The sequence below is a fragment of the Cherax quadricarinatus genome, chromosome 10 (genome assembly GCF_038502225.1).
Source record: "Cherax quadricarinatus isolate ZL_2023a chromosome 10, ASM3850222v1, whole genome shotgun sequence".
In the NCBI taxonomy this organism is placed as follows: Eukaryota; Metazoa; Arthropoda; class Malacostraca; order Decapoda; family Parastacidae; genus Cherax; species Cherax quadricarinatus.
In genome coordinates this window covers 4,351,160-4,376,548 of record NC_091301.1, presented here as the reverse complement: position 1 = coordinate 4,376,548, position 25,389 = coordinate 4,351,160, and the positions used below count along the sequence as shown (strand labels likewise).

At 39.7% G+C, this 25,389-nt stretch overlaps 1 protein-coding gene across 7 annotated transcripts in view; it reads right to left on the bottom strand.

Annotated features, from left to right (window-relative positions):
• Positions 1–7,014: 7,014 nt before the first annotated feature.
• LOC128687865 (multidrug resistance-associated protein 1) overlaps positions 7,015–25,389 on the bottom strand; it is a 314,708-nt gene continuing 296,333 nt past the window's right edge. For 4 of the 7 annotated variants that reach the window (XM_070083523.1, XM_070083524.1, XM_070083526.1 and 1 more), the window contains 7 exons: positions 22,979–23,105; positions 18,707–18,844; positions 15,205–15,315; positions 14,135–14,293; positions 13,693–13,859; positions 11,779–11,973; positions 7,768–8,034 (listed from right to left, as the gene is read on the bottom strand). In XM_070083523.1, coding sequence (XP_069939624.1) covers positions 7,923–8,034; positions 11,779–11,973; positions 13,693–13,859; positions 14,135–14,293; positions 15,205–15,315; positions 18,707–18,844; positions 22,979–23,105 — 1,009 coding nt within the window. In that variant the 3' untranslated portion in view covers positions 7,768–7,922. Of the gene's footprint in view, positions 8,035–11,778; positions 11,974–13,692; positions 13,860–14,134; positions 14,294–15,204; positions 15,316–18,706; positions 18,845–22,978; positions 23,106–25,389 lie in introns of all 7 variants that reach the window. The other 3 variants (XM_070083529.1, XM_070083528.1, XM_070083525.1) reach the window with 2 other exon arrangements.

Below are 25,389 nucleotides of genomic sequence, written 5' to 3'. Positions count from 1 at the left end.
CACCAACAAGGGATATACCAACAAGTGTTGGATGAAATACACAACCGAGGAGGAGGTGAAGAAGCTGCTAAGTGACCTTGATACCTCAAAGGCAGTGGGACCGGACATCTCTCCATGGGTCCTTAGAGAGGGAGCAGAGACAGTGTATCACTAACCACAATTTTCAACATATCCCTTGAAACTGGGCAACTACCTGAGGTGTGGAGGACGGCAAATGTAGTCTTCATTTTTAAGAAAGAAGATAAAAACAAGGCACTAAACTATAGACAAGTGTCACTGACGTGTATAGTATGCAAAGTCATGGAGAAGATTATCAGGAGAGTGGTGAAGCACCTGGAACAGAACAAGATTATAAACGACAACCAGCACGGATTCATGGAAGGCAAATCCTGTGTTACAAACCTACTGGAGTTTTATGACAAGGTAACAGAAGTAAGATACGAGAGAGTTGGGTTGATTACTTTTTCTTGAACTGCAAGAAGACCCTCGAAACAGTTCCTCACAAGAGATTAGTGCAGAAGCTAGAGGATCAAACATGTACATATAACAGGAAGGGTGACCCGGTGGTCTGGTGGCTAAAGCTCCCGCTTCACACACGGAGGGCCCGGGTTCGATTCCCGGCGGGTGGAAACATTTGACACGTTTCCTTACACCTGTTGTCCTGTTCACCTAGCAGCAAATAGGTACCTGGGTGTTAGTCGACTGGTGTGGGTCGCATCCTGGGGGACAAGATTAAGGACCCCAATGGAAATAAGTTAGACAGTCCTCGATGACGCACTGACTTTCTTGGGTTATCCTGGGTGGCTAACCCTCCGGGGTTAAAAATCCGAACGAAATCTTATCTTATCTTATCTTATCAGAGAATACCTGACAGGGAGGCAACAATGAGTCATGGTACGTGATGAGGTATCACAGTGAGTGCCTGTGACGAGCGGGGTCCCACAGGGGTCAGTCCTAGGACCAGTGCTATTTTTTGGTGTATGTGAATGACATGATGTAAGGGATAGACTCAGTGTCCCTGTTCACACACAATGTAAAGTTAATGAGGAGAATTAAATCAAATGAGGATCAAGCAGAACTACAAAGAGACCTGGACTGGCTGGACACGTGGTCCAGCAACTGGCTCCTTGAATTTAACCCCACCAAATGCAAAATCAAGAAGATTGGGGAAGGGCAAAGAAGGCTGCAGACAGAATATAGGCTAGGTGGCCAAAGACTGCATACCTCACTCAGGGAGAAAAATCTTTGGGTGAGTATAATACCGAGCACGTCTCCGGAAGCACACTTCAACCAGATAACTGCTGCAGCATGTGGGTGCCTGGAAAACCTGAGAATAGTGTTCCGTTACCTCAGTAAGGAATCATTCAAGACTGTACACCGTGTATGTCAGGCCCATACTGGAGTATGCAGCACCAGTTTGGAACCCACACCTGGTCAAGTACATCAAGAAATTAGAGAAAGTGCAAAGGTTTGCAACAAGGCTAGTTCCAGAGCTAAAGATAATGTCCTACAAAGAAAGGTTAAGGTGAAATCGGCCTGATGACACTGGAGAACAGGAGGGTTAGGGAAAACATGATAACGATATACAAAATACTGCGAGGAATATATAAGGTGGACAGAGACAGGATGTTTTAGAGATGGGACACAGAAACAAGGGGTCACAATTGGAAATTGGACTCAGCTGAGTCAAAGGGATATTAGGAAGTATTTATTCAGTCATATAGTTGTCAGGAAGTAGAATAGTCTGGCAAATGTAGTGGAGGCAGGAACCATACATAGTTTTAAGACGAGGTATGATAAAGCTCATGGAGCAGGGAGAGAGAGGACCTAGTAGCGGTCAGTGAAGAGGGGGGCCAGGAGCTGAGTATCGACCCCTGCAACCACATATAGGCGAGTACACACACACACATAAACACAACTACGATGGGGTATAAGAAGACCATAGATGATGTGCATGCTTGGGGGCCAAAGACTTCGGTGTGAACACCAAACACATCCCCTGAGACGCACATCAGCCACATAATTGTTGCAGTATACAGGCGCCTGGCACATCTAAGAACAGCATTTCGATAGCTAAGGTGACGTTCACGACACTGTACACTGTGTACATCAGGCCCATATTGGATTATGCAACACCAGTATGGAACCCACATCTGGTCAAGCACGTCAAGAAAATAGAGAAAGTGCAAAGGTTTGCAACAAGCCTAGTCCCATATATCCTAAAAGGAGAGGTTAATAATTTAAGGAACTCAACCTGATGGCACTGGAGGAAAGGAGGGATGTGGGGGTGGGGACATGATAATGACATAAATACCGAGAGGAATTAACAAGGTAGACGGACGGAATGTTTCAGAGATGGGGCACAGGAAGAAGGGGCCACCATTCAAAGTTGAAAACTAAGACGAGTCACAGGGATGTTTGGAAGTATTTCTTCGGCACTAGAACTGACAGGAAGTGGAACAATCTTGAGACTCATGTAGTGGAGGCAGGATCCATACATAGCTTTAAGAAGAGGTACACCAAGCTGCATAGATTCAGGGGACGGAAGCTGCAGACATTATTCAAAGAGAACTTGGGAGTAAGAACAGTACCTAGTACAGTGGACCCCCGGTTAACGATATTTTTTCACTCCAGAAGTATGTTCAGGTGCCAGTACTGACCGAATTTGTTCCCATAAGGAATATTGTGAAGTAGATTAGTCCATTTCAGACCCCCCAAACATACACGTACAAACGCACTTACATAAATACACTTACATAATTGGTCGCATTCGGAGGTAATCGTTATGCGGGGGTCCACTGTATATCACCAAAGGTTCATATAAACCGAACAACCTCTGCAGCCAATGCTTACCTGGCAAATCTGAGAGTGGCCTTCAGAAAGTTATTCCGGGTACTTTATACAACTTATGTCGGACCCATTACAGAGTGTATGCTGCACCAGTATGGAACCCACACCTGAGGAAGTATGCTAAGAAACTGAAAAAACTGCAACGAGATTAGTTCCATACCTAAGGAGTATGAAAGAGGTACTTGAGGGCACAGCTTAGAGCTAAAGATACAGATAAGTCACAGGGATGTCAGGAAATATTATTTAGTCTCAGGGCAGTCAGAAAGTAGAATTCGAGGGTCATTTTATGTCAAGTGAACCAGGGGGTCCCCACCTGACCATCTCCAGTTTCGATAAAATTTTACATGAAAGTTGGCATGTATATCAAACTAACTTTGGGAAAGTTTTAGTTCATGATATGTAAAGCCTCCATGATATCACAGGCCTCCACTCGGAGTGGAGGCCTGTGGAAATTTCCCCAATCCGCAGTGCACAACACACAATCAGCAACGTTCGGGTTATTGCTATGGCAGATCTTGAAGAGTCAAAGTTGTGTAAGTAGGCATGCCCATGCTGATTTCAAAAATCGGAGTCCTAAAACTTACATCTTTTATTTTTTCACGGTACGAAGACAAAGTAGGTAAAAAAAAATATCGCGTAAAATTGAATCTTGAATTAAGCTGCCTATATTTCTAAACGTTTAACATTATTTTAGTATGACATTATTATAGCCAGCTACCCAAGTAAACATTGCCACAATCCTAAAATATTAGACTCCAAATATTTCTAGTTCCCATGCTAATGGCACCTAAAATTGACCTCACAGACCTCACGGTAAATTTTAGACCATTTTTGAAGACCAATAGCAAAAAAGGAGCACAATCAATTTTCTTAAAAAGCTTCATTAAAAAGAACAGATTTAAACTACAAGATATCTATTTTCTGGACAGGCATTTTGCCCTTGAAGGGAGAAAACAGGCCTTAAAATAAGGTAATTTTTGACTTGTGCAACATTATAATGAAAACCATGCATTTTTCAGTTGCTGTTGTTATAGAGCAACAGCTAGAACCTCGTGTTTAGGTGTCCTCATACAATTTTTGGTGGCGATTTCAGAAATTATCTGAATTGATAGGGACAGATATTTATTTTACAAATTAAGCCTCAAGTTGTCAAAAAAGTGTTGTGACAACTTGGCCTGTCACCCATTCCTTGTTTGCAGCCCAGTGTACCAGCATCATGTACTTACTCAGCCCTTTCAATGCATGTAGGTTGTGGCATGCTTGTACTTAACCTTTATTCGGCGCATGTACACACCCTCATTTACAGGCTATCTCCCTCAACCAGCGAACCAGGGACTGAGGGTTGACGATGGGGCCCCGTCGTTCAACCAGTACCCAGGTTCCAGCCAATGAGATGGTTTTGGCAATTGCAGAGGTTATGTGGGTACCACTCTCCTGTCTGCCCTCGTCATTCCCATTCTAGAGCTGGTTGAAGCACGGTCTGCTCTCTAGTGGCTTCTATTCTGCCTTGCTTACTGTGGAGTGCACTAATACCTATTGTTGTACATAGTGTATATAGTGTACATACTTCTGTTCTAAATTGGTGAAGGATAATATAAGTCAAAAGTTTTCTGCTGTGTTTATTTTGCTCCCTTTACACCCAGGATAACAGGCCTTTGGGACTCCTGGGTTGTAATATAGGTCAAGGGGGTGGTAGACCAGCATCAGCTTACACTTGCATTGCTGCACAGGACATGAACCTGTCAATTGCTTCCTTAAATCTACCTGCAACCTTCTCATCAAATATGTACATCCTAGATGACATCCACTTCCAGAAAACCCTCTGTCTCATCTCCATTAAAAATGTCCTCAGAACTGTAAATCTATTCAGCTATATTATAGCTTTAAGATCATTTTTTTTTAAACCAAGATCATGGGATCTTGATACAAAGAATTCTTCAACCTTGACCAACCTTTGGATGAAGACCTACTTCGACTAGTGGATGGTACCACTATGACCCCACCTCCTGCTTCACCTCACCCGACTACAGTATATAAGCCACGTCTCTGGCCCTATGCTGTACTTTCTACAAGATTGATGGACTGAACACATTGACTCCAGGCTGAGGGACTGATTACCTCAAACTACTCCTCTCCTTACACCCTTCTGATTTGTATTGGACTGATGAAGCCACTGTATGGCGAAACGTTTCCTCAATAAAGATTCCCATGTGTTGCACGAGTGTTTCAATCTTCAACTTGTCGGTTTTTTCTTAAACATTTATCACAACTTTAAGATCAGCACTTGTAGATTTTCTGTCACTTGTGTTGTGCAAGTTTTGATGCCGAAGAAATCTGTGAAACCAGCCATTACCAGCCATGAAGGGGCTCCTGAGGATTACCGTCATCTTGTAACATGTGATTATCAATTTTCAGGGCCTAGCCTGATTGCAAAAGAGCAGATTTTTATTTGGTTCTGGTCCTCAACCCCCACTAATAGCATTTTCTCAATCTTCAACAATGGGTTTCTTACTATGGTTGATACCTTAGCATTAAGTGGTGTTGAATGTATTATAGAGCTTCTAAAGCTTTCAGGATTCTTCTTAATGGAGCAAATGGTTGACTCAACATTGAATGCACCCCAAGTGCAGATGGCCCCCCTCACCACCATCACTATTTCAAGTCTCCAGTGTTAGATCTTTTAGGTGTCTTCTCTGAATCGAGGACAGGGCTAGATGACTTGATAGGATGCTGAGAGCCATAATGATGACAGCAATCTAAACACCTAAAGAATGTCTTACAAAGACGCTGATACAAATACTATTGCAAAACTACCGCATTAGATTATACCCATAAGATTATACAGCGCCTGTGGGGATATGGAAGGTATTCAGGCTTAATTCAGGGAACTGGAGCACAGATCCAATTCCCTAGATCAAGGAATCAAGGAATCAAGGAATCAGAATCAAGGAACCTCCCTTGAGGAGCAAAACTACAGCAAGCAAAGCAAGACTTATTGTGATGGTGCAGGGTGGTGTTACTACCAAGCAAAGTGCACAGCAACTATTTGTCACCTACTCCCAATCTCATGAGTAAATTTTAACTGAACCTGTACTTTATGACCCTTTGGAAGATATCATACCCAATGCCTAACTTAAAAGGGTCATATAGTGCTGCAGGGTGGTGTGCTTAAGATGGAATATGAGCAGGTCAGAAACTAGTGTTGGGTAGGAGTATGCATGAGGGGTAGTGGAGAGTGCTAAATGTATAGTATCACCAAAGATGATGAAAATAGTTAGTTTCTGTTAATTAAAAAGTCAGAGGGAATCTGTCAAAGGTGAGAGTTTCAGCAAGGTCAGGTAGACTAGCGAGTTAGGAAAGTGGAGATGTAGTTTGTGACTCCTGCATGCCTGCTGATAGACAGTACAATCTAATAAGAGATGAACTGAAAACCTTACTTGGCAGGCCTCACAGAGCAGTGCCGAGCGGCCTTCCATGAGATAATGGTGAGCGAGAAGTGTCTGGTATGTAGGCAGGAGAACATAGTCACCCAAACACGACAGCAATGGTAAGGTGGCCAGAAAACCTTAGGAGGGAAAACTATTCTGATAACCATTTAGGAATCCCTTTCAGGAATATCTAACAAGTCCAAACTCGGTGCCATTATTACATTATAGCATTATATTCATGAGAGGAGCACTAAACCCATAAGGGTCACACAATGCTTAGAAATACAAATAGAAGGCATTCAGGTTTGATCCAAAGAAGAGAAGCACAGGTCAAACTGCTTATATCAATTGCCCCCAATGGCATCGGGTAACCTCCCTGGAGGAAAAACTCAGCAGTAGCAGTGCCTCAACAGATGGTATACTATAAAAAATATTCTGACAAAACTATGTTTTCTTTTCACAAATAGTGTTCAAGTTTAATGAGTGGTTTTGCTATTGGTTACAACAATTACACTTAGATTTACAATAAATGAACACAAATATTCAAATATTTTATTGTTAAAAATTCATTTCAAATTTTCTTTAAAATATACAATGCTGTATATGCAAAATACTCATACATAAATAACTTCTTACTATTATTCACTATGGTGAAAAAAAAATGCCTTAAAACAACACAGTATTTAGGTATGTATAAAGTAATGAAAACTTTACATATAATGAAAAAAATAAAAAAGACTTTTTTTATTCTTTTATTGTCATAGTGTTTACCCTGGAAGTTAATATGTTGATGTTGGCCTTATTATTGCCAACACCTCGTATCATACCTCAGATGCCACTGTATCATCACATTGTTACCAGTTTATGATGAACCACAGGTTGTGCATAGAGTTTGTTATTACCAAAATTTTATTTGCGGTTAAGTAAATGTATGCCAATTTCACATCCACGATCTATTGACTGAGTATTTCCGAGTTATAGAGGCCCCCACATCATATTTCCACCCTCCTAACTTAAGAATTAAAAAAATAAGTACAATACAGTGCCACTGGTCTGATGTTTCAAACTTCAGCAAAAGTTCATAATCTGATATAAATCCCTGTGAAGGTGGTAAGTGCAATGGCAGATAATTTCCACTACCTTATTATAACGTGCCGTTTCACTACAGGCCACAAGTTTGTGTATGTACTGAAACACTGCCACCTTTGTGATAAATACCCTCTTTTCACATGCTCTGGATTACAGACACTACTGGAATACAGCAGCATCAAGACTGGGGCCCTTGTACCCTAATGACAAAATATGGATCAATCAATTTCCTACATTTGAAGTATGCATGAAAATCAAGAAAGGATAAGGAAGTTCTACACAAAGATCATATTCCAGGAATATAACCCTCGCAAGTAACGAGGATTTCTTGTACTCTTTTACCATTTTTTCTTGAAACCTTAACATCTATGTATACAGAGGTACTGTTCATTCCATCACACTGACATAAATTTTAATTAAAGAGCTTCAAGACACACACAATGTCTAACTATAACAAATGCCTATTACAATTTAAGTTGCAGAAAGTCATTCATACAAATATTAAGCACAAATAAATGCTTCTTTTCACTTTACAGTGCATTGTTCTTTGGGAATTCAGACTAGTCCAGCATCCTTAGCCATTCCATAGAAGAGAGAGGCTTTGTTTTTCAAGAGCGCAGCAGGTGTGTCAAACTCCTTAACCTCTCCTTTGTCAAGAACAAGCACCCTGAGAAAAAAGAAAATGCTCACATGTTAACTCAAAAGCACAGCTTTATCATGTTTATCATACAAATACATAGAAGTTAATGTAAAGAATGTTATTAACCCTTTCAGGGTCCGTGCTATAGATCTACGACTTTACGTTCAGGGTCCAAACCGTAGATCTACGCCATGAGCTCAGCTCACTCTGATAAGCTGTGAGTGGTAAATTTGGGCCTAGATATGAGAGAATACATCTATGTGGTATGTGTGCACCACATAAAACAAATCCTGCAGCACACAGTGTATAATGAGAGAAAAAAAAACGAGACCGTGATTTTCGATTAAAACAGCGACTTTGCAGTGTTTTTTCATGTTTTTTATAATTGTATTTGCGATTTCTTGATCTCATTTGATAGAATGGAAGATATATTACAGAAATAGAGATGATTTTGATTGGTTTTAGTACTGGAAATGGCTTGAAACTGAGCTCAAAGTAGCAGAAATGTTAAATTTTTGTCGATGTTCAAGAGTAAACAAACGACCTCACACGTCTAATACATGCCAGCTGGTGGGTTTAATACACATTCACAAATGTGGTGATGATATTTATAGAATTATTACAATATTGCATAACAGTAAATATTCTATTTTTTGGTGTGAATAAAAATTCATTATGTGAATAAAAAATCAAAATGGAATTAATTTGTAAAGCCTGGAAACATAACTAATGAACAGAGGAAATGTTAGTTTAGTGCCAGGAATGCCTGCATTGTTTATTCTGGACCCAATTTGAAATTGGAATATTTTGAACCGTGTTAAATTGGCCAAATTACCAATTTCCAATCACTTTATTTTGTAGTTGAAACAGATGACTGGGCGATTTCTTGTGCTCAATCGATAGAATAGAACAGATAGAATAGAATAGAATAGATAGTGAAACAGCTAAGAATTTGGTCGACTGGAATAATGTAATTGGCCTAAAATGGGAGTCAAATTCGGCAAAATTGCCAATTCGTAAATATCGCTGACACAACAAAATTCACGAGATCATAATTTCGTCAAATTTCCATCAAATTTCATACTTTTTGTTTTATTACCTTCAGAAAAAGATTCTCTATCATTTCATAAGAAAAAAATTTTTTTTTTTTTTAAATTCTTGGACCCTTGTGCACACTTTGAAATTTGGCCTCTGGACCCTGAAAGGGTTAAAGAATTGCATATCTCATAAACAAACTTGCTCTTCTTTCATATGAATACGTACTAACATCTCTCTTCACTCTTCCCTTTATGCCTAATTCCTAGTTACTGTACTGACATTTTGTGCAGAAACAAATTATTTTGAAGATAAACTTTATTAACATTAATTAACTACACCTACCATCTGACTTACAACCGAGTTCGGTTCCGAGAAACCGGTCCTAAGTCGAAATGGTCGCAAGCCGAACTTTACTACTGAATATCAATGAAACATTTTTGTAATGACTTTATTTTATTGTTTTATTTTGGTATTTCATGTTTTACTTTACTTTTTATGTTGTTAGTACTGTATTTTATACTCTAAGGTTTAGGATAAACACTGTGTACAACACAAATAGTTGTTTATTTCCCAGAAATTTGGCATAAAAAACACGGTCGTAAGTCGAGTGGTCATAAGTCGAGCAGGTCGTAAGTCGGATGGTAGGTGTACATCTAACTGTACACAGTATAAATTTATGCAATGGGTGAATAAGCACCTACTGTAATAAGAACATAAGAAAGAAGGAAAACTGCAGCAGGCCTACTGACCCATGCGAAGCAGGTCCATGTCCCCCCCTGGCTTAGACCAATGACCCCCTAGTCAGGTCACTTCCACTTAAGGAAAGAGCACGGCAACAGACCTAGTAGCACAAGCTAGTCAGATCCAACTCACACCCACCCACACCTACTCGTGTATAATGTAATTGCTGTAGGCACGCTTGGGTGATAAATTATACAGATTAATCTTACAATCAACCAAGAAAGTTAGATAATGATTCTTGCTTCCACTGGTGTCCTCATTGAGGTCTTGAATGAAGAAGAACCATATTTTGCTTGCAAAGGTACAGCCAAGTACCTCCAGAGATTGAGCACTTGCTTTTTAATGGATGAATTAACTGAATCTGTTAGTTCTAATATCTATGTGGTAATAAAAAAAAATACTACAAGAGAATATATGTAACTAGCTTTTTGCAATGGGGACTGGTTGAGAGACCACCTGGAGTAAATGGCACAGTGGATACCTTCATTAGTGACAATGTGTCTGAGGGCAGATGTTAAAAATCTTCTACCACTGTCTTCTTTCTTTGATAACTAGTTAAGCATCTTTTTATTTCATGGGGTGATTGTCAGTGTCTCACTGTATAACACATGTATTGTTTATACTGTATTGTGTGTTCTGCATGCATATTGGTGTTCTTTGACCTGTGGGACAATGCCCTGTGAAGTTCTTCTGTATTTAAAATTTGTTACATCCATTACAAGGAATAAGTAGAACCCTGTTTTTCTGTATCATGGTAGATATGGTTGATGCTAGAAAGGTCCTTGATGATGGTGAAAATATTAACAGTGATCATGCTGTTGCTTATGGACAGCATGTAGGGAAGGATGATGGGGACACTATAGGTAGGAAAAATAGTGTACCTCAACTTGTTCTCAGTTTTAGTGGAAGTTATAATTGTAAGGGCTTTTTCCTGCCATCATGTGTGAAATAAGATGGGAAGTGGAGCTTGGAGAAGATATTTTTAATAATATCACATTCTTCTAGAAACTCCAGGCAGCATTCTCTGTATGCACTGAAGACAAAAACCTATCACCACCCATCTTTTGGTTTTAGAATCATGATGCGACATGAAATGGGTAAGGTCATATTGATTAATAGGTTTCAACTGAGTATCTGATTTACAAAGCAGAACATCTAGGAAGGTGAATGTGCTGTCGTGTTTCTCCTCCAGTGAGGCAAATTGGATGGAAGACTCAACTGAACTGAGACTTCTCTGGAAGGTGTCAGTGTTAAATCTTATGGGTGTGATGATGAGGAAATAATTGGTATACCAGTCAAACTCTGTTAGTGCCAATTAAAACAGTGATGGTTTACTACATTTCAAAAGAGTGGAATAGCTTATGGCAATTCCTCCTTCACCACATGCCCTAAGAGGATAAGAAAGAATTAAACATAGCATATGGTTTTGCCCTTGTATGTACCATTTTCCATATGAATTTTTCCTAATAACATTACTGCAGTAAATAGACATCATACAGTGCATGAGGAATAAACAGAACAGAGAGGTACTGCTTTTAAAGATAAATGGTTGTTGACTGTGGCTCTGAGTCAGAGAAGAACCAAAAATCAACATCAGAAAATGTGTGAAAGAATATCAAATGCAAGAGCCAAACTGAGCTAAAACAAGTGAGAATTAGTGAACCCTTGATATAACAGACTTCTACATAATGGCCTTCAGAAATGGAGAACAAAATCCACTGGATTAATTGATTTGGAAATTGAAATATTTAAGAGATGTTGGTTAATTCTAACATGGTCCACTGAACTTAAATACATAAAGTAGCCTTTACAAGAGATGTGAATATACTGAAAGGAGCAGAAAGTCTTTTTTAAATTAAGTCTAAGTATGGAGGTAACCTTGATATAAAACCTATGCTACAGTAATTAGCTTGATGAATTGAATTTTTATGAGTAGCTGATACTAAAAAAAATATGCTGACTGGTGAAAAATATAAGACAAGCTTAACTCACCTTGTTGAGTCCATGATGGTATTAAGCCTGTGAGCAATAGTGAGCACAGTACAATCACAAAACTCTCGTCTTATAGTTTGTTGAATAAGATCATCTGTCTCTAAGTCAACTGCAGCTGTGGCCTCATCCAAGATAAGCACACGTGTTTTGCGGAGAAGAGCACGAGCTAGACAAACGAGCTGTCTTTGACCAACACTAAAATAGAAACAATGATGAAAACGATGAATATTTTTTATATTTTCACGACATTCTATATTTTATTAATCTAACTTTTTATTCTACATACAATAAAGCATAAGTAGCACTGGTACTGTATGCAAATCATTATTCCATAACAAATAAGAAAAAAATTAGGCTATATTTTGGTCAATCAAAAACTGCCAGAAATGTGCAATTTTTTATATTTCTGGGATAAGTGAAATGCCAATACAGTTTATTAGCTTTTTGACTGTTTCGGTCGTATAAATACGTCTTACGAGCCAATGTGTTTGACGTATATATACTCAAAACTTCTAGCAGCTTCAAATCAAGAGGGAGAAAGCTGGTAAGCCCACATGTGAAAGAATGTGTCTGTGTGGTCAGTGTGCACAGTATAAAAAAAATCCTGCATCAAGCAGTGAAAAATGAGGGGAAAAAAAACTCCGACCATGTTTTTGGATTAAAATGCCAACTTTGAGGTGTATTTTTGTATAGTTTTTATGGTTATGTTCTCGTTTTCATAGTCACATTTGATAGAATGGAAAACATATTATAGAAATGGAGGTGATTTTGATTGGTTTTACTATGAAAAGGACCTTGAAATGGAGCTCAAAGTAGGGGAAATGCTTGATATTTGCCGATGTTCAAGAGTAAACAAATGACATCATTGTCCAATAAATGTCCAACTAGCCATTCTAATATGCAGTCATGAATGGGTTGACAGTATTTATACAATTATTACAATATTGCATTAGTCTGAATAACAATAAATCTATTTTTTGTTTGAATAAAAATCCAAAACAGAAAGCAAGAGTAATATAAGAGGGGCCTGGAGATGTGACTGATGAACAAAGAAAATGTTATTTTAGAGCCAGGAATTTCTGCATTGTTCATTTTGAACCCTATTTTGAAATTGGCATAGTTTTTAATTTGCATGAAATTGGCCAAATTGCCAATTTCTGACAACTTTATTGGGTAGTTGAAATCAGTAAATGGGCAGTTTCTTGTACTCAACTGATAGAAGAAATGGAGTGCTAAAGAAATAGCTACGAGTTTGGTCGACTGGAACAATGGAATTAGCCGAAAATAGGGCTCAAACTGGGCAAAATCGCAGATTCGTAAATATCGCTGAGGTCGCTAACTTCGCGAGAGCGTAATTCCGTGAGTTTTCCATCAAATTTTGTACTTTTGGTGTCATTACCATCAGGAAAAGATTCTCTATCAGTTCATAAGAATTTTTTTTTTTCAAATATTTTACAACACAAGGAGACACCTCAGGATTTGGGATTGTGACAATCAAAGGGTTAAGCATATTGTATAATACAGTTCACTATATTACAAGATAATCATGGATACAGATTCCAGTATTGTATAACAACATGCTGTGGTGTAAATAAAGCTAAAATACTATACATTTTACCAGCCATTTCATCTAATATTTAACATGTGATAACTTGTATAAAACAATTTACCTCTTAGCTTTACACTCTAATTAGTACTACCTTGCTTTATGTTTTTTGCAACCTGTAAAATAATTTGACAGTCACTGCCTAAGGTTGTTTGCTCCTGATTCTTCATGCTGCACATGATTACAATGCAGATGGCACCACTCAACTGAGGTTCATACTTCAAGTTATATATTATCACACAATAGCATTCACTTAAGGGCCATACTTCACGTTACACATCATCATACTATAGTGGACACACACTCACCTTAAGTTGTCACCACCTTCTGATATTTCATGTTGCAAACCATTTGATAGACTAGAGACAAACTCCTTGAGATGAGAATGTTCTAAAGCTGACCACACATTGGAATCATCATACATACTGAAGGGATCAAGGTTCATGCGGAGTGTTCCACTGAAGAGCACAGGATCCTGCATAGTGCACAATACAAGCTTTACTGTATTAATGTGAAAATTTACAAATATAGATAATAAAAAATTGTGAAAGTCAGAAGATACTATAGCTACCTATTCTTCAAAATAGATATTTCATTCATTTTGGAACTGTAATTCATTACAGACTTCAGTTAACTTTTTTTTTTTCAACAAGTCAGTTAAGGAATTCCCCAATGGGCCTCTGAAATGAAGGTAGATTAGCTAGTAAATATACTACAATAAGATTACAAATTATCCTACCAGTAACTTACCTGTGGAATGATAGTTAGTTTGCCCCGAAGGTCATGGAGACCTATGCTTGCAATAGAAATATCATCAATAGAGATGTTTCCACCAGCAGCTTCAATAATGCGGAAGAGCCCTAAAGTTAACGATGACTTTCCAGCTCCTGTTCGACCTACTATTCCAATCTGAAATTATTTTTATTTTTAATTAAATCTGTATATAACCTGTGACTAAGAAAACTAATAAAGACTGAGTATCCCTCATCCAAAATGCTTGGAGCCAGAATTGTCTTGGATTTCAGAATTTTGGGGGATTTTGGAATATAATGGGACCCAAGTCTAAACACAGAATCCATTTATGTTTAATGTACAGCTTATACACATCCTGAAGATAGTTTCATACAATATTTTTAAGAACAGCAGCATCAGCAGAATACCTGCATCAGCTGTTAAAAAACAAACAATGGCAAGCTTTCAGTCTCCAACTACAATGAAGTTTTGATTGAAAGGCTACTGTACACTTTTTTCTTATCAGTTACCAACAGGAGTATCTCTAGGCTCTTCTGATAATTTCAACAATATTTTCACACTGTAGAGCAGAGAATAAGCACAAAACACACATAATCACAGTGAATAGTGCATGTAGATCTGGAAGCTCCAACAGAGCGTCATAAGCCTACCCAGGGCATGTGAAGTCACGTGTCGAACATGTCTGAGGACACACGTGTGCAACACCCGGAAACTCCCCAGAGCTTACTAGAGTTTTCCACTTGTAGTGCTACGTCAACACTCAAAAAAACTTTTGGATTTCAAAATTTTGGATAAAGGATACCCAACATGTATTCTCATTACTTTTGTGTCACTGATTTTTTTTTTTTATCAACAAGTCAGCCATCTCCCACCTAGGCAGGGTGACCCAAAAAGAAAATACCCAAAACGAAAATACTTTCATCATAATTCAACACTTTCACCTCACACATAATCACTGTTAAAGAATTTAGGTGGTCTCTCTTGAACTCTGGTCAGTATGTCTCTGTATAACTGATTTGATAACTATGATTTGATATGAAATTTTTTACTTGCACTGGAATACATACTTTATCTCCTCCATTAATATGGAATGAAATGTCCTTCACAACAAGATCCAACCCTTCACGATAACGTGTAGAATATTTATTGAATACGACAACTCCCTGTTGTGGCCAGTCCTGTGAAAATAAACACAATATTCAATTACTAAAATAAAAAAATAGCTTTCCTATAGTTAAAGAAATACTACATTTTTGCATATTTATCTAGTACATTAAATTTAATTTCTGCTTTTAAAATACAGTGGAACCTCGCTTTTCGTTTGCCCTGGTTTTCATCGAGTTCGGTTTTTGACGACGTTTTTGGTCAAAATATTGTCCCAGTTTTCGTTCATCACCTCGGTTTTCGTCTACTGTACCGAATGTGTCATCTGCCAGCGCCCATACAATGCATCCCACACACGCATTCTGAGTCAGTTTGGTTTCTCGTCGAGTGAATATTACCCTGCGCATTCATACGAAATATTTCGTAATAATCCATTGTTTTTTGTGCTTGTTTATCGAGTGTGACTGCTAAATAAGCCACCATGGGGATAAAGAAAGTTCAGAGTGTCAGCCCTTTCATAAAGAAGGCGAGAAACATGATAGAAATCAATGATGGTAAAGGGTGGTAGTGATGGTGGTAGAGGGTGGTAGTGATGGTGGTAGTGATGGTGGTAGTGATGGTGGTAGAGATGGTGGTAGTGATGGTGGTAGTGATGGTGATAGAGGGTGGTAGTAATGGTGGTAGTGATGGTGGTGATTGTGGTAGAGGGTAGTAGTGATTGTGGTAGAGGATGGTAGTGACTGTGGTAGAGGATGGTAGTGATGGTAGTGATTGTGGTAGAGGGTGGTAGTGATTGTGGTAGAGGGTGGTAGTGATTGTGGTAGAGGATGGTAGTGACTGTGGTAGAGGATGGTAGTGATGGTGGTAGATATAACCTCTCCTCCCTCTCCCTTCCTTGCCATCTTCCATAAGCCAAGAAGAATCTTCAATAAAGGTAAAAGTGATTTAAATGTTCATTTATCCATTTCATTAGTACTTTATATTTCTCATTGTTTTCTCTATGTAAAACTATAGTTATTCTCTATAAAATGTATTTTTGTTAATATTTTTGGGTGTCTGGAATGGATTAATTGGATTTACATTACTTCGTATGGGAAATATTGTTTCAGTTTTTGTTGAATTCAGTTTTTGTCAGACTTTCTGGAAGGAATTAAAGTTGAAAACTGAGGTTCCACTGTACTAAGATCAGTTTTTCCAACATACATCTTCATTTCTTACATTCATCTATCTTATATCTAATTATTATCAGTAAAACACTGACATGTGTAACTAATAACACATTTTATTATGGGTATGTGTTACTCATCAGAAGCTTTGTCCATCTGATACAAACAAGGACAGAGGGCATACATATTAAGGTGAGGTCTTTGGTAGGTTAAACTTGCTGAAGATAGTAGTAGTAGTAGTAGTAGTAGAAGACAAAGAGAGGGAGGGAGGGGGAGGGAGGGGGAGGGAGGGGGAGGGAGGGGGAGGGAGGGAGGGGGGGAGGGAGAGGGAGAGAGAGGGAGGGAGAGGGAGGGAGAGGGAGGGAGAGGGAGGGAGGGAGAGGGAAAGAGAGGGAGGGAGGGAGAGGGAGGGAGAGGGAGAGAGGGAGAGAGGGAGAGGGAGAAAGGGAGAGGGAGAGAGGGAGAGGGAGAGAGGGAGAGGGAGGGAGGGAGGGAGGGAGGGAGGGAGAGGGAGGGAGGGAGAGGGAGGGAGGGAGGGAGGGAGGGAGGGAGGGAAGGAGGGAGGGAGGGAGGGAAGGGAGGGAGGGAGGGAGGGAGGGAGGGAGGAAGGGAGGGAGAGGGAGGGAGAGGAGGGAGGGAGAGAAGGAGGGAGGGAGAGGAGGGAGAGAAGGAGGGAGAGAAGGATGGAGAGAAGTTGGGAGGGAGGGAGAGAAGGAGGGAGGGAGGGAGGGAGAGAAGGAGGGAGGGAGGGAGGGAGGGAGGGAGAGGAGGGAGGGAGGGAGAGGAGGGAGGGAGGGAGAGAAGGAGGGAGGGAGAGGAGGGAGGGAGAGGAGGGAGGGAGGGAGGGAGGGAGGGAGGGAGGGAGGGAGAGGAGGGAGGGAGGGAGGGAGGGAGGGAGGGAGGGGGAGGGAGGTGGAAGAGGGGGAGGAGGAGGCATGACATCAGCACCAGTAGTGGCTTCCACTGATTTCGAGTGACAGCAGAGTTGTGTGTTTTTAGAAAGATCTGTGTTAATAGTATCTCGAAGGTGTAGTTGCTGCCATATGTTACATTATTGTATCTGTGATGTAAATTAAAGGAACTTCTAGAGACTTCTGCTTGCAGGTCCCTCCACTGCATTAGAGGGCTGGAGAAGTTCCAGTGCAACATGCAAGCATTATTTAAGTTTATTATCACATCTGAATGAACACAGCTGTCATTACTATAAATTTTAATAATGCTTGCATGCTGCACCAGAACACGAATCACTTGAATAAGTAGTGATGTCCATTTTGTTATTAAAGAACCAGATACCGTCAAACAAAAATATCCAAAAACTGCTTTAATTTTCATCATAAACATAATTCAAAACACGGGCAACTTCCTCACTGCCAAGATACTAGCACCGGTCTTCCCAAAAAGACAAAATTCTACTGTCACTTGAAAAAAGTGACAGCAACCTTCATTCACCTCCACCACTACTACCATGACTACATCAACATGTCGGTTCTCTGAACCATTCATCTACAAACCATGACTACAGTTACAGCAATTACTACTACTACAATGATTACTATGGCTGCTATTATTATTACAACTACCGCAATTTCCATCAAGTTTAACCTGCCAAGCATCTTAATAGTATTATATACCCTCTATGCCCTTATAATGTTTGTACTGGTTTAACAAAGCTCCTGGTGAGTGAAACATAGCAGTAATAAAATGTCTTATTAGTTATAAATCTATTAAACTCAAAGCAACTAACATATAGTCAAAGACCCATAATATCCGCACACATTATGTTTTACAGTAGTATTAGTCACAAAGTTAAGTTCTAATACAATAGGACCCCTGTATCTACAGGGGATACATTCCAAGACCTACCATGGATAGTAGTGAACCCAATATATGTCATTTTTCATTTACATATATACCTATGATAAAGCTTAACTGATAAATTACTCACAGTAAGTCAAGAATTAGCACTTTTTCACTGAGAGGAAACACTAATGACTTCTCTTAGGATTAGAGGAACTACCACCATTACTACTGTTAAGTAAAAGGACACAAGTGCAACTAATGTGACATTTTATTGTGGCAACGTTTCGCTCTCCAGGAGCTTTATCAAGCCATTACTACTTTTGTTTTGGTATCATTATTAAGTACAATTAAGGCTTATTTTTGGGCCATGGTAAACTGCGGATAACTGAAATTATGGAAACCGAATCTGCAGATACAGGGGTTCTACTGTACTAAGATAAAAAAAAAAATGCTAACTAGGAACACTTACACTAACCACTACCTCCATTTTGAGACTTACTTTGTGTGGTTTTTTGTTAGGAACATCCCAAGCAGCTTCTTGCTGAACTTCAGTGTACTCTTTAATACGTTCCACTGCCACAATATTAGTTTCTACATCCGAGGTCATACGCACCAACCAGTTTAGGGTTTGTGTCACCTAGAATACAGATTAAAATATAGTGTATGAAAGCTGAAGTCAAGATTACCAAAGCAAAAGATCAGTAACTTTTTCTATAATCATATATTGTACATGATAGTAAATTATAAGATACTCCATTTTCAAAACTAAAACTGCAGTTTAATAATCTTCAAATTTAAGAAACTTTATCTCAAGATGATTCTGAAGAGTAAAAATTTATAACTTCAATCATCATAAGCTGTGCTGCCTGAACTGAATAATCCAGATAGGTATAGTATTTCTTGCAATACCATAATAAGCTACCCAGAAACACCACCTGGGCCAGAAAAAATGTAGTCACTGATGTGATCTGTGATCAAATTTGTTAAACCATAGATATCAATGTAGTGAAAGGTGTTCATAAGCTCTGAAAAAACAAGTGTTTATGGTGGCACAGAAAAAAATAATACAAGTAACCAGACCATAAAAATTAACCTCATTGGGTCAGTAGTATTTCAGAAAATAAACAAACCTCAATAAAATTCTGGCCAAAATTCACTGAATCAGTATAACACTGGGCTAAAGAGGAACAAGAACAAAGCCCAAGGAAACTAGGGAAATACAAGGGGAATCTAAAGCAATGCTATTCCTAGAAGTCAAATGTGGGTCATAATTGGCAAGTGGAGAAGTGTGGAACCTCCGACATGTAGGCAGCTGATTAGCCACTTGTCTGACAGCTGTTGCCAGCTGCAGTCTCAGCCACAGAGTAAGCAGGTAAGGAGCTGGGACCCAGCCTAGGAAGCACTCTCAGGCCCAGGGATGTACCCAGGCACCAGTGACCCTGATCTTGAGGCAGCAAGCATTACAGCTTATGGGATAAGGGACAGGATCCTGTGCCTTCTACATAGATGGGTGCTAGAAAGTCATTACAAGGCCTGGAGCACTGGAAGGGCCATGGCTTGATGAGGGAAGGGGGCTCTCAATTAATGGATTATCCTATGCTGAACACACAAAGGAATACTCAAATGGGAGTGAAGCAGCTTGACCAAATGTGAATGACTGGACAGTCAGAATGAGTATTCCAAATCCCAAGTGCCAGGAGAAGATAAAATCCATCCATCAAGAAATATCTTTGTATATACCTGACTTAGAAGAACACAGTGTACAGTAGCAACTAACAGGCTTTAAAGAGTAAATCACAAACTGTACCAATATAAAAGAAGGGATAAGAAAGATCCTTTAAATTACAGATCTATTTCTTACATAAGTGAAGCTGTTAAAATACTAGGATAAAGCCCCAGAGAAAATCAAATAAAACATTTGGAAAGCAACAGCTTGAGAAAAATATGCAACTTGGCTCAATTCAGCCAAATATTCTGTATAATGTATTATATTTGTTTGTTAAATTTTGATAAGAGCATTATGAAAATAAGGATGGGCTGACTTCATTTACCTGGACTTGATAAAAAAGAAAAAAAAAAAAAAGCTGTCAGAGCAGATCGTTCCTGCCTCTCACAACTATTGGACCACTATGATATGGTCTTAGATACACTGGAAAACAAAGAGAATGCAGATGTAGTATACACAGATTTCGCAAAATCCTTTGACAGGTGCGATCATGGTGTAATAGCACACAAAATGCGTGCTAAAGGGATAACAGGCAAAGTAGGCAGATGGATCTTCAACTTTCTAACCAATCGAACACAAAGAGTAGTGGTAAACCGAGTTAAATCGGAAGCTGCCATAGTGAAGAGCTCTGTTCCACAAGGCACAGTACTCACCCCCTATCCTGTTCTTCATTCTCATATCAGATGCAGACAGAGATGTAAACCATAGCACCGTATCATCCTTTGTAGACGATACTAGGATCTACATGAGGGTGTCATCCATTGAGGACACGGCAAATCTCCAGGAAGATATAAACCAAGTTTTCCAATGGGCAACTTTCTAACCAATCGAACACAAGAGTAGTGGCAAACTGAGTTAAATCAGAAGTTGCTATAGTAAAGAGCTCTGTTCCACAAGGCACAGTACTCACCCCTATCCTGTTCCTCATTCTCATATCAGACAGACAGAGATGTAAACCATAGCACCGTATCATCCTTTGTAGACGATACTAGGATCTATACGAGGGTATCATCCATTGAGGACATGGCAAATCTCCAGGAAGATATAAACCAAGTTTTCCAATGGGCAACGGAGGCAAATTCCAACTACTCCATTATGGAAAACGATGAAAATATACTACAAACTCTATACTACAAACTCTAATCACACAATAGAATAGAAAAGTAATGTGAAGGACCTGGGAGTGGTAGTGTCCAAAGATCTCACCTTCAAGGATAACAACAATGCCACTATCACATCTGTGAGGAAACTGAAAGGATGGATAATGAGAACATTCAAGACAAGAGATGCCAAGCCAATGATGATCCTTTTTAAATCGCTTGTTCTCTCTAAGCTGGAATACTGCTGTACATTAGCATCCCCATTCAAGGCAGGTGAAATTGCAGATCTAGAGAATGTACAGAGAACCTTTACTGCATGTACAAGTTCCATCAAACACCTTAACTACTGGGAACGCTTGGAAGCACCTGATTTGTACTCACTGGAATGCAGGCGACAGACATATATCATAGTCTACACCTGGAAGATTCTGGAGGGACTGATCCCTAATCTGCACACAGAATTCACTCCCTATAAAAGCAAAAGACTTGGCAGGCGATGCAACATACCCCCAGTAAAAAGTAGGGGTGCCACTGGTACACTAAGAGAAAGCACAATAAGTGTCCGTGGCCCAAGACTGTTCAACAGCCTCCCACCAGCCATAAGGGGAATTACTAATAGACCCCTGGTTGTCTTCAAGAGGGAGCTGGACAAATACCTCAAGTCAGTGCCAGATCAGCTGGGCTGTGGTTTGTACGCTGGACTACGAGCGGCCAGCAGTAACAGCCTCGTTGATCAGGCCCTGATCCACCAGGAGGCCTGGTCATGGACTGGGAAATGGGGGGTGATCCTCGGAATGCCCTCCAGGTAGACAGGAAATATATTTCATAAGTATTAACTCCTTCAGGGTCCAAGGCCCAAATCTGAAGTGGTGCCCCAGTGTCCAAGAATTTTCAAAAAAAAATTTGTTATTTTTTCTTATGAAATGGAAGAGAATCTTTTTGTGAAGGTAATAAAACAAAAAGTATGAAATTTGATGGAAAATTGACGAAATTATGCTCTCGCGAATTTTGATGTGTCAGCGATATTTACGAAGCGGCGATTTTGCCGACTTTGACTCCCATTTTAGGCCAATTACATTATTCCAGTCAACCAAATTCTTAGCTATTTCACTAGTATTACTTCTATTCTATCGATTGAGCACAAGAAATTGCCAAGTCAACTGTTTCAACTACAAATTAAAGTGATTGGAAATTGTTAATTTGGCCAATTTAACACAAAGTTCAAAATATTCCAATTTCAAAATAGGGTCCAGAATAAACAATGTAGGTATTCCTGGCACTAAACTAACATTTCCTCTGTTCATTAGTTACGTTTTGAGGCTTTACAAATAAATTCCATTTTTATTTTTTATTCACATAATGAATTTTTATTCACACTAAAAAATAGAAGATTTACTGTTATGCAATACTGTAATAATTGTATAAATATCATCACCATATTCGTGAATGCATATTAGACCCACCAGCTGGCGTGTATTAGACGTGTGAGGTCGTTTGTTTACTCTTGAACATCGGCAAAAATTTAACATTTCTGCTACTTTGAGCTCAGTTTCAAGCCATTTCCAGTGCTAAAACCAATCAAAATCATCTCTATTTCTGTAATATGTCTTCCATTCTACCAAATGAGACTAAGAAATCGCAAATACAACTATAAAAAACATACGAAAAAACACTGCAAAGTCGCTGTTTTAATCGAAAAATCATGATTTCAGTTTTTTTTCTCTCATTATACACAGTGTGCTACAGGATCTGTTTTATGTGGTGCACACATACCACATAGATGTATTCTCTCATATCTAGGCCCAAATGTACCACTCACAGTTTATCAGAGTGAGCTGAGCTTATGACGTAGATCTACGGTTTGGACACTGAACGTAAAGCCGTAGATCTACGGGACGGACCCTGAAAGGGTTAATGTAATAAACTGAAAGCAGCATTAACTTACTGACATAGCATAGCTGACTGACAGTCCAACTACTCCGCCTGACATACTACCCCGGCTCATGACAGCGAACATAGCTGCAAAAAATGTCATGATGTTGCCAATAAACTCTAATCGAATAGCCAGCCACCTGAAAATATGCAGAAGAGAATTCTTTTCAGTGCCACTAGAATTAAACACAACATATAATACCAAACAAATGTACAGTGGACCCCTGACTTATGATGACCTCAACCTACTATAAAACCGACTTACCATGCTTGTCAGTGTAAAAGTTTGACCCTGACCTACGTTGAAAAACTAGACTTACATTATTCGTCCCATACGCGTCCAAACGTCCATCTGGCCTGAACGCGCCTCAGCTGCCCTGCCTTCAGTTAGTGTGCCAATGTTGACTAGCCAGTGCAGTCGCTTCCACGCATACACTCGGAACATTTTGTATTATTCCTGTGTTTTTAGTGCATGTAACTGCTAAAAAAGCCACCATGGGCCCAAAGAAAGCTTCTAGTGCCAACCCTGTGGTAAAAAGGGTGAAAATTACAATTGAAATGAAGAAGATGATTATGAATAAGTCTGAAAGTGGAGTGCGTGCCTCTGAGCTGGCCAGGTTGTACAACAAACCCCAGTCAACCATCGCTACTATCCTGGCCGACAAAAAGGCAATCAAGGAAGCTGTTGTTGTGAAGTGCAAACATCTTTATGAAACACAGATCACAAGTACTCAAAGATGCTGAGCGACTGTTATTGGTGTGGATAAACGAAAAACAGGTATCAGGAGATAGCATCTCTCAAGTGATCATATGTGAAAAGGCAAGGCAGTTGCGTGACTATTTAATTAAAAAAATGCCTGCGACTAGTGGTGATGTGAGCAAATTTAAGGCCAGCAAAGGTTGGTCTGAGAGATTTAAGAATCGTAGTGGCATACACAGCGTGATAAGGCATGGTGAGGCTGCCAGTTTGGACAAAAAAGTGTCTGAAAAGTATGTGCAGGAATTCCAGGGGTACATAAGAGGCTGAAGGACTGCAACCCCAAGAAGTGTTTAATTGTGACGAAACAGGCCTGTGTTGGAAGAAAATGCCAAACAGGACCTACATTACACAGGAGGAAAAAGCACTCCCAGGATACAAGCCTATGAAGGACAGGGTTACTTTAATGCTGTGTAGTAATGCTAGTGGGGATTGAAGAGTGAAGCCTCTACTCGTGTATCACTCTGAAACTCCCCGAGTGTTCAGGAAAAACAATGTCATCAAGGCTAATTTGTGTGTGATGTGGAGGGCAAACAGTAAGGCATGGGTCACTAGGGACATTTTCTATGACTGGTTTTACGCTGTATTTGGCCCCACTGTGAAAAATTACCTCCTGGAATATAAATTGGAGCTTAAGTGCTTCCTGGTATTAGACAATGCTCCTGGTCATCCTTCAGACTTGGCAGAGTGAATTCCAGGGGAGTTGAGCTTCATAAAAGGTAAGTTTTTGCCTCCTAATACCACTCCTCTCCTCCAGCCTATGGACCAGCAGGTCATTTCAAATTTCAAAAAAACTGTACACCAAAGCAATGTGTCAAAAGTGCTTTGAAGTGACCTCAGACACTTGATTGACCCTAAGAGAGTTTTGGAAAGATCACTTTAGTATCCTCAGTTGCATAAACCTTATAGGTAAGGCTTGGGAGGGAGTGACTAAGAGGACCTTGAACTCTGCTTGGAGGAAACTGTGGCCAGAATGTGTAGAAGAGGGATTCTGAAGGGTCTGGGGCTAACCCCGAGGAGCCCATGCCAGTTGTGGAATCTCTTGTGGAATTGGGGAAGTCCTTGGGGTTGGAGGTTAGTGGTGAGAATGTAGAAGAGTTGGTGGAGGACGACGATGAAGAACTAACCACTGATGAGCTGCAAGAGCATCTGCAACAGCTAGAGGCCACAACTGAGGAAATTGCTTCAGAGGAGGGGAGAGAGAAATCGAGGAAGCTGCCTTCTTCAACGATTAAGGAAACGTGTACAATGTGGACAAGGGTGCAAACCTTTATGGAAGAAAATCATCCTGACACAGCTATTGCAAGCCATGCTGGTGACTTTTACAATGACAATGTTGTGAACCACTTTAGAAAAATCTTAAAGGAACACTTGGTACAGAGCTCAATGGACAGATTTTTGGTGCGACAGAGGTCCAGTGACTCTTACGTTGTTCCCAGTGGCATTAAAAGAAGAAGGGAAGTAACCCCAGAAAAGGACTTACTACCTAAAGTCCTCATGAAAGGGGATTCTCCTACCAAAAAAAATACACCATCATCGCCCCTCCTCCCATCCCGTCACTCATCACCACATCTTCAATAAAGGTAAGTGTCATTTATTCTTCATTACACAATATATATTGTGCATGTATCCTTCTGTTTGTGTGTAGGAAAATGTATATTTCATGT